Raw genomic sequence first — 10,561 nt, 5'->3', positions numbered from 1 at the left:
GTAATATGTCGATAAATCCTCCCGACTTTTCTAGTTATCGATGATCGTCAGTTTAGGGCATCTCGCTCGCGCTCGACGTTTGAGGTTGATTCATTGTCTCGCTCTCTCTCGCTCGATCAAGTGGGTTTGGCCCCAAAGACTGCCTATCGTTTAAGCGGCGCAGCCAACCGGTGGCGGTTAAGGGAGTCAAGCTTTACCTCCTTTTTCACCTGTGGAAGCGAGAGCGATCATTTGGTGTTAAGTTCGCTACCGGTGAGCATTTCGGGTCGCGGTCACCTTTTGACAAGACAATTTCAAAAAAGTCCGTTCCGGGTAGGTGACTCTCGGGGGTAGTTTCCACCATACGTCGCCATTTTCCGGTTTGATAATCGCGAAACCAAGTTCAGTGCTCAGTTGTTTTGTGATATTGTTGGTATTACTGACTATTCGGAGTGTACCGCAAAAACCAAGAATTTAATCAGGTACTTAGTATTAAAAACACAACATTTTAACAGCAAAAGTTAGTTATTGTCCGAACATTTCTACACAACAATTGTCCTTTAAATTGTTTGCCAGAGAAAAAATGGTTCTAACGCTCATAATATTATTCAATCAATTTACCCTAAATTAGTATTTGCTACATGTTCACAAAAATAGTTATTTATTTTTGACTGCTGATAGAGGGTGACCCAAAAATAAATTACAACCATCCACGCCCGATTTCCTTTTCTCACATCCAGATATTTACGGTTAAAAGTATCATCAGTATATCTAGAGCTAGAGGTGACAGATAAAGTAGTCCAAAAAACAGTTTTTTTAAAAAAGTGCCTCTATGTGGCAAATATACTGTCCTAACTTACTTTTGGGCCATCCTGTAACATTAGGAAACTGTAAAATTCACTAAATTTAGTACAGTGGACAAAACATTTTTAAAATTAATAATAAATTGTAGAAACTGACCCAAACAACTTTTAAATCATTGTTGTCGGATGTGTCTGGTCAGAATTTTCATCTTAGGGACCTAATTTACCTAAAATTAAATGTACCCTACAATTCAGTGCGGTATTAAAGAAAATTCCTAAACTGGATTAACAGTAAACTTTCTGGAGTTATGAAAATTATATTTACATGAAATTAAGTCCTGTTGTGACAATTATTGTTAATTTCAGAATTGCGGATCCATTTAAATGGAAAAGGGCACCCGACCATTGTCCTGAATCGCCGGGACCATGTTAATTTCGAACGGCGCGCCCCTGGCAACCGGGAACGATTTCTCCAGTGTTGCCACGTTGTCCGGCTGTTGTCCAGTGCCGGCCCGGTCCGGCCTAGTCAACTGGAAAATGGACCCGGTGGGACTGCCCATTCCCAATACGGCGCCCAGTGGTGTGGCCCTTAGTCCCACAGGTAAAAAATTCGTGTGCACGCCTCTGACTTTTTTCGTAATTGTTTTAATAAGCGTTTAATTAAAAAGTCGTTTACAACAAATTAATTTCACACCTCTAAAGAGCCCACGCCGCCTATTTTGACCTATTGTTAATTATTTTATCGACATCTAAACTACATCTAAAACGAATTAAGGAAGCTAAACAGGGGACCGGTTTATCGGCCATATTTGGTGTCCGGTGTTTATCGAAAAAATCAATCAAGATTATGGTATTACGCTATTATATAGGATTGTTAGTTTCAATTTATTAATAATTAACCTTTTCTTTAATTTCTGCGCTATATACTAAATATCACAGCAACTGTCTTGCAATCGGGCTGTTTTCAGGTGAAACATAAATTCCTCGAGTTCCAAATGGAAACATCTGGTTTTGTGCGTGACGTAAACCGCTTAATTTTAATTAATATTTACCCCTCAAGAGTGTTTTTATCTACTTTTAATTTACAATGTTACAAGACCCAAAAAGATAAAATCTTAGCACTAAAAGAGGGGAAGATTTGTTTTGCAACAGACTATAGTAGTTTGTGAAAAAAGATTGCCTTTCCTTGGCCAGTCACAAAGTAGGAACAGTGCTGTGATTAGGTACTCACTACACGAGAGTTTTAAGCTGTAGCAACATAGCCCATCTTGTTTTATCGGACTGAGTTAGAATGAGACAGATATTGTAAACACTGACCAAACCAAATTACGTTTTAGATCTCAACTCAATTTAAAAGAACCAATAACTACAATAACAAACTGGTATGAATGAACTACTTACATGCAAGTACTCAACGTTTTCCTGACTGTTTCCTTCAGGTGGGTGAACCCTCGTGTTGTACCCGTACCAAACCGCAAAATAACACTTTTTTCATGAATTTCTACGGGGTTTTTTTCACTGAAAAAGAAAACAAATTCTCAAACAAAATAATATTTAGCCTAAAGGTTAGGTTAGGTTAGACTTTCTGCTGTTCCTCTGACGGGACATAAAGTATTTCAGTTAACAAGCTTTTTCAATTAATTTTACTGTAAAAATGTTAATTTACAATTCACTTAAATGGTGACAGTTTGTTCACCATTTGTCAAGACTAGTGCAGACAGGAAAGGATAGAAAAACACTAAACTTACTAATCATAAGACATTTTTGACACAGAATTGTCAATTCCTGGATTAGCTTAAATCTCAGATTGTTGTGTAAGTGTTTAATGTAGGTGTGTGACGTATTCGAGCAACTGAAACCTTTCAAAGGACAAAGAAACGAGCCGGACTGCAAATCAGGCCCGTACATTCAATTTTTTTCGTTTCGTTTTGCGGCATGGCAAATCCAACGCGGATTTCTTCGTAATAACTCGCGTCGAAGGCAATTAAACGATCATAAAATACCGACGGTGGTACGCGAGCCGCTTCCCAATAGGTACCGGTACTGCTCGACATTGCCACGCAAATAAATCAATTAACAACGCTAATTAATTCGCTTTTTCGTTTGGGTTTTACTATACTCTTGAAAGAGTCTTAAAGAAGGAAATGACTAGGATATTAAACAGCTTTTGGTACACAGATATTTAAACAGTGGCGGGGCTTTAAAAAAAAGTTTTTATGGGCAATAGTACCCAGGTGCGCCACTGGTGCGGTTCGGACTGACCGAGGTAAATCTTCGTAATTGATGGCGGTTAAAAGGCAAAAAGTGACGTACGAAACGCTCCTGAAAAAATTTTTTGACAAATTGCCCGGTTTGCACGATCTAAATATTTAAAATCTATGATTTATTTGCGCTATTTGTTGTTTATGGTTGTGACAGGTTTGTTTTTTGCATTACCATACGATCGTGAGATCCACTTTCGACCCATTAAAATGTGCCGTCACTTGACAGTTTGCTGAGAAAGCTCTGTCAGCTGTCTTAAATCATTTAGTTAACAGCCCCTACTGGATACTATTAAACTTACTGTAGATGTCATTATAGTCCATTTTTGCTTGTTGTTAAAACAGTTTGTGATCTAATTGACTGTTAGTGTTTCCAAGAGTCAATAATGCCTTACCATCACTTTATTCAGGCGTTTTGACTTGATTTGCTTTGCAAACAGTTTAGAAGAACTTAACTGTCATTATTGGTGTTTTTGGATGATTTAACTAGAGAAATAGCGATTTTTAAGTGGATTTACCTGAAAAACAGCTTGATTTACTAGTTCTTATGTTATTCAATTTGCAGTGGCATCTTCGGCATCGATCCCACCACCTCCAAACCCTGGATCAACGTCCACAGTATCACCATCAATCCAAACCACCTTAGGCTCGGCTGCCCTAAGAGAACTGTACGGTAGTTCCGGTACCGTTCCACCAGGTCATCCCTTGGCTTCCTTGGTGTCCCAGCAGCGTTTTTTGGAACTGTCCAGGTTTGGACTGCGTCACTACGATCTGGCTCAGCATATGCTCACCCAGCAAGGAGCTGTAACGAAATTGTTAGGTGAGTTTACTATTCCTGCATGCGTTTGAATACCCAGAGGGATAAAGGGTAATCGGCAAACGGTGACTTAAAGCTTTGCATTTCGCCCGGAATGGGCATTATCGTTTACGAGTCCCCCAGGTACTCAGGTGCCGAACGGTACGGTACCGACCAAGTGGAGAAAAAAACTGATTGATGCCCGTCAATATGCAAGGGCCGAAACAAGAAATTTTCTGTAAAAGGCGCAGAACACACAAACGGAAAGACCGACGACGGCCTTTTGCTTTATACCAAAATCAGAAACAAATCACTCTTTGACTGATTTTTATTGCGTTTCAAGGCAGAATAGTACCGCGAAACGTTTTTGGGTTTTTTCAGGCTTGAGTTTTTCTAGACTGACCAAATGTTTAATAGTGACAAGACTAAAATTGGCATTGAGGAAAAAACATTCAAAAATTGCTGCACAAAAAGCAAAGTACTGTAAAGTATAGCTCATAACAAGATGAGGTGATGGACGTAATAATATACAGAGTGTCTGTTACTGTCAGTGATCAAAAAAACTAGCCCAGAGACTTAACATAAAGGCAAACAGACCCAATAACTACCACGAAAAACCGGTATGAACGAATTACTTACATGCATCTACTCAGCTTTCCTGGCCTTTTCCTTAACACCCGGCGCTTCAGGTGGGTGGAAACTCGTCTTGTGCCCACACTAAACCGTAATATAACACTTTTGTCATTCATTACTAGAGGTTTTCACTGAAAAAAATACAAATTCTTAGTAAACTGACATTTAGCCTGAAAGTGAGGTTAGGTTGACTTTCTACTGCTTCTAGTCGGTAATGATTCGATTTAATGAACTGACATAACATCACTGGACGGGACATGACGGATTTTTTAGTTAATTTTTTTTGGTTTAATGTTTTATTGTGTTCCCTTTCAAAAACTCTTCAGCACACTGATACTTGGTCATAAAGTAAGATTAAAATCACATGCAGTTTAGTTATCTGGTTCAGTGAAATAAACTTCCCTGGATAGGACATGCAGAATATCAATTCACAAGCCGGATTTATAACTTTCACGAGCAGGTTTAAGTTAAATGGTGCTTTGACACAATTTGTCACAGTCAAATTAACTAAATCTTTGCTTCCACTACACTGGAGTTTTCATACCTTTATTATCTCACTGAAAGAGTTAAGCTAACTAATAATAGCATGTTGAAGAACTGTTTTAACGTAACAACTAGTGGCAGGAACTCAATTTAAAAGCAAACTTGGCAAACAGAACCAATCTATCATGAACAACAGGTATGAATGAACTACTTACATGAAACTACTCAGCAAAGTTTTTCTGGCCTTTTCCTGAACACCCGGCACTTCAGGAGGGGTGAAACTGGTCTTGTGCCCACACCAAACCGTAAAATAACACTTTTTTCCTTAATTTCTAGGGGTTTTCACTGAAAAAAATACAAACTCTTAGCAAAATGACATTTAGCCTGAAAGTGAGGTTGGGTTCACTTTCTACTGCTTCTAGGTAGTGATCAATGAAGTGGCTTTGCATAACTGGACGGGATATGACGTATTTCAGTAAACAAGCTCTTTTAATTCATTTTTTTTTTGGTTTATTGTGTCCCAGCACCGTGGGTAGTTGATTGGTAAAAAAGAAGCTTTCAGCTTTCTGCTTTTCTTACCAATTCTGTCATTTACACACTAATAAGTAATTTGTTAGTAAACTGAGAGAATAGAAATGGCATTGATCTATGGGTCGTTGGGCAATGTTTCGAGGGGAAAAAAGCAAAAAAACCATCCGAAATCCCATCAAATTATCTCCTAAAGTAACCGTGCAGAGTTAACGAGACTAGCAGAACGTAATTGGTAAATAATACCAGAGAGAACCACTGAAGATTAAGTTTCTTGGTAGGGACAAACGGACAGGCAACGTTTTTTTCGTATAAAATTTGTCACGCTAACCATAAAAGAACCAGTTAGTTTGGATCGACCGAAATATAAATCTTGCGGAGTTCTGGATTGATTTTTTCCTCATCGATCAGCCCGTAACAAGGTATAGTCACAAATATTTATATCCGGAACCAACTCTAGACTGCCCAAAAGACCACAAATAATCTTTGGGAACGTTTTAAATTGAATCGTATTAAAATAGTCTTTTGTTTTTGTCCATTACTTAACTACGCATCGGATTAGTCGTGGAAAAACTGTACCAAATCAACAACTGGTTGTGGTTAACCGTATAATTCGAACCATAATCAGTTGGCTCTTCATTTTGGTCACCGTTATGACTTTTTTTCGCTTTTCTAGCCTAATTAAAATTGAGAAAAGCTTATAAGTGTCAACACTCAGCTCTTAGCAGTCTATAAACAGTTTACTTTGTAGTACTTCTCCTGAACGGACAGAATGTGTTTTTGATAGTTGTATCCTCTCTTTAAACTCTTACATACTCTCTGGTGAAAATTGTAGTGTTCGATTTCTTGGCCTCGTTCGCGATACAAATACACCACAATTTGTTGGATCAATAAGGTAAAGTGTGAAACTAGCCCTCGGACGTGCACCACGTATCCGTGCAATGGTTAAACAAAACGGTTGGAGGGTTCGATTATGGAGGCCTTCGATTTCAAGGTCCGCGCGTCATGCAATCGACGTCCGTAACAAAATGGCCGCCGTGCTTGCCTGCAAATAACTGAAATTATCGTATCACGTTTAAAACGTTATTTATTTAAGCGCGCGTTTTGTCTACAATTTCCAAGTTGTACGAAACGTAAAGGGGGGAAAAGGGGTTCTTTCCCCCGACGAACAAAGCGTTGTTAACAATGGCTCAAACAATGAAACCGATTACGCAAAAACGTGAGGAAATCGTCCATTAACATTGTTGCAGATTTACGTTTTGAGACACCTTGCAGTTTCTGAAATATCGACGAAAAACTGAATAATGCACGAAGTGGCAGATGCCAAACCAAACCGTCAATGAAAGGGGGGGGACCCATAAAAAAAAGCGATTTTTGGCCCCGATAACCTCGTCGCAGCCGATTAAATAGACAAGCACCAGTGCGAAAAACGTCCATGGTCAATAATTCATTTCTTCTTCCCCGAAAGATAATCAAACAAAGAGGTAGCGCAGTCAGCGATGCCTAAAAATGCAAAAACGCCGCCCGAGATCTCGTTCCCCGATCTCAAATATGAAATATTACAAATAATTGCCGGTTGTTGTCCCGTTTTGAACGATTTACCTTTTATTTCCGTTGTTTGTTCTCCGGACTCGAACATGTGGAGCGCTTCTAGTGTTTAACTACTTCAACCAAAATTCCCGGTCAGGTCACATGACATTCAAAAAGATTTAAATAAATAACGGGTGCTCAATAATTGTTATAGTCAGGTCGCCTATGGATAGCAATTGTCACAAAAAGCGTACGTCTTAGATAACGTTGCAAACAATTATTATATGACAGCTGTCATTTCAAACCATATACGAACTTATCAACGGCCCTACGTTCAGAACCACAGCCAACTACGACCATAACGAATCAACGCACACTTGATGATTTGTCAGAGTTTGGAATCTGAAATGCTGCTCTATAAAATCGTGTTTTCTTTAAAAATATACAAACATTTAGTTTTAACATTTTAAATGGGACACTCTGTATTTTTTTGTTGTGCCAACGAACATCTTCTTTGAATAATTTAAAGAAAAAACTAAAAATATTAAAATGCTAGAAGGTCCATATTGGCTTAACATTACAATGTACAGTCAAGGCAAACGTAATTAGTTTGCGCAGATGATTTTAAGCAAAATTCGACCTTATTAACATAAGCAAGTGTTAACACTGCCATGTTTTGGTGTTAAAGTGTTGCACCCTGTATTTTCCTATAAGTTCACTTTTAAACAATTCGGTAAAGTTAGCTTGCTGAAATCTTGTTGTGTGTGTGTAGAAATTCAAAAGAAATTATCTCCAAAACGGTAAAAAGGAGAGGGTTGAAATTGGTAGGGTGGTTAGAAGGTTATAAAGGCTAAAATTTGTTATTCTTGACATTATAGCGTAAATCGCTTAGTTTGACCACAAACCGGTAAAAACCTAGACAACCTTTCTCTAATCAATAGTGCATCTGACTCTTCTTTAATAACTCGCTTATTTTAAAATTTTGGGCAAAAATCGTCAGAATGAAACAGATAGGGCTTTCCGAAAATTACACGAGTGGATTAGTTGGACTGTTAGACCGCTAGGTCCTTATTCTATTTTAGGTTAGGTTAGGAGCATTTATCAAATTTGACACATTTCACAAGAGTTTAAATAAAATTCCTTTAGGTTCATTCAACCTAAATAACGTTAATAATGGCAATTAGTTTGAAGGGAATATCGTCTAAATTCTATCAGAAACTAGACACAAATTCGATTATGAGTAAAATTTTGACGGTTGTGATGTTTGGCAGTGTGTTTTAGACGCAGTTTAGTCTGTCATAAACACTTCAACTGTCAAAGTAGTTCCCCTGAAGAGTAAATAAAAATCACGTGACTGCATTAATTATATCGGTTATAAATGAACTAATTTAAGTAATATCCTGGTTCCTGTTTTTCATACCAACAGACCGAAGAAAATTCTAATTACATATTAATGCTACAGTAAGAAAACACAAGGTTAAGTATTCATTTACTTTATATTAATTTCAAAGTAAATGTGTGTGTGTGTGTTACTAATTTAGATTGCTTTGTAATTATTGCTTTATTAAACGTCACAAGTTAATAGGGAGGCATCTATACTCAAGCTCAAACTAAATGGTTATGACAGTTGTAGAGTACAATACTTTGATATTATGATATTGGTCACGTGGTTATTTAGTTTAGAGCTGACCTCTACTATCGATTTAGTGTAGATATTATTAAATTGTCCACTCTGTAGATATGAAAAGTCATGGTGGAAGCGCCTTACCGGCCGTTATCGAGGGACAGGACAGGGTTCCCATAAATCGGCGGTTAATTGTTGGTGAAACGACTGGGTCCCGGTTATGAGAATTTATCGGTATAAATCGTAATAAATGATAGGGCCGCGACTTAATCCCGTGATTTCTGGTCGATGCTAATTGGGCATCGGCGATTTCAGATTAATATCTCAGGTTTTTGCGCACTCTCTCGATCCAGATCGATTAACCGATCTGATAAATCTACCGACTTATTTCCTACGAATGGCATCAAACAAAACACGATCTCGTGTCAATAATAAGTAAATTGACGGTTCGAGAATTGCCAACTTCCCATTGTAATTACGTCGCAGTGTGACAATAATGCATACAAATTTCCATGGAAATGCACCATTTTACGGACTAATTTTTTATAATTCAATTTAAATACATACCGGCACAATGGCGGTCTATTGTTCGCTTCCATGAAAGTTTATACAGCCAAGCACGAAATCCACCCATTTCGGTCAGTTATAAGTAAAGAATCCACTCCCCCTTCTTTCCCCGTCCATGCTTTTTGTACGAACCCTATTAAGTCGGTAAACTATCAACAACCATTGTCCCGATCGAAACCTAAAGTTCATCGATTCCTAACCCATTGAAAAACTACAAAAAAAAAAGCGTAAACTAATTTCCCATATGAGTTTCACCCCCCCACGTTTGAAGCGCGAACGGGTCGTTGGGGAGAGGGAGGTTTTGCATGGAAAGGAAATTGTTTTGCTTTTATTCTCGCTCTGATCAAAAATTTCGTTTAATTTCGTTCCGGGTACGTTTTATATGATTTATGATCGAGTCTGAGCCTTTTGTCTCATCCAGACAGTGGAAGAGTGTCTGTGGATTTTGTTTCTGTAGTTTCATTAATCATATAGGAAATTACCACGTCGTTTGTCAATAATGTCGTTTTGATTTGCAGCGTATAGATGGCGCACCAAAATTGATCAGTCAAAATCAAGAAGACTGATGGTAAATGCCTGTGTATGTACAGAAGGTTCTATTTTTGGTATAATAATTACATTAAAATTATCTACTTTCTGTCCCAGGACAACATTAACTGTAACAGCATACTGAAATTTACTTATGTCTTAGATTACTTCTCAAAATATTCTTTGATATTTTATGGTTTCCGGTGATTGAAAAAGCTTTGTTTTTTGTTGAACAAGACATCCAACGAGGTGCGTTTGTGGTACAAATTTCAGACCTATAGATTGGGATGTTTCTGAGATATGCAAGAAAAAAGTAGAGTCAATTTTTCCGATCACGTGATAGCCCCATTCATTAGCTTTTTTTTGTCATATGGTGTGTTTGCACAGAATGTTTCAAATAAGCGAGTTTTTTGGAAAAATGCACGAAATTTTGACTCAAATTTGGAATTTTGCTCAATCAAAGTGACATTAGCGGAAACAGACAGAGTTAAGTTTGGAATATGGCGTTTACTGACAATTTTTAATATTAAGTGTTTAAGTGTGCCTATCTCTTTGTAATCCAGACCTACAGGAGTTCTGGTAAAACAACATAATTAGGAACAAAGTCACGTAAGTACAGGCCATGATCGAACAAACTGTAATGCAAATTAACCCTACAACCCCAAAAAGCTAAATAATCGCGTTAAGGAGCTTAATGAGACAACTTATGTCCGATTATGTAAGTGAAACGGAGGTTTCCGGTGGACGTTTTGTTTTGTTAATTTGTATAGGCTCGTAAAACTTGTACCGTCTAATTAGTGGTATGTGTGTGGGGGGGCCGCGGTGCGCA

General features: G+C 37.9%; 1 protein-coding gene and 1 long non-coding RNA gene across 4 annotated transcripts in view; one reads left to right on the top strand and one right to left on the bottom strand.

Annotated features, from left to right (window-relative positions):
• The first annotated feature begins 319 nt into the window (after positions 1-319).
• Positions 320-10,561, top strand: part of LOC145736645 (paired box protein Pax-6-like) — a 22,134-nt gene continuing 11,892 nt past the window's right edge. For all 3 annotated transcript variants that reach the window (XM_081991068.1, XM_081991067.1, XM_081991069.1), the window contains exons 1-3: positions 320-461; positions 1,149-1,383; positions 3,609-3,863. In XM_081991068.1, the coding sequence (XP_081847194.1) occupies positions 1,209-1,383; positions 3,609-3,863 (430 nt within the window). In that variant the 5' untranslated portion in view covers positions 320-461; positions 1,149-1,208. The remainder of the gene's footprint in view (positions 462-1,148; positions 1,384-3,608; positions 3,864-10,561) is intronic.
• Positions 5,698-10,561, bottom strand: part of LOC145736656 (uncharacterized) — a 26,249-nt gene continuing 21,385 nt past the window's right edge. The window contains exon 3 of the long non-coding RNA XR_014180070.1: positions 5,698-6,528. This is a non-coding gene — a long non-coding RNA (uncharacterized LOC145736656). The remainder of the gene's footprint in view (positions 6,529-10,561) is intronic.

The sequence above is a fragment of the Ips typographus genome, linkage group LG12 (genome assembly GCF_016097725.1).
Source record: "Ips typographus isolate SLU linkage group LG12, UJ_Ityp_2.0, whole genome shotgun sequence".
Classification (NCBI taxonomy): Eukaryota; Metazoa; Arthropoda; class Insecta; order Coleoptera; family Curculionidae; genus Ips; species Ips typographus.
The sequence above is the reverse complement of the archived record's forward strand: the minus strand, read 5'-3'. Positions and strand labels throughout refer to the sequence as shown.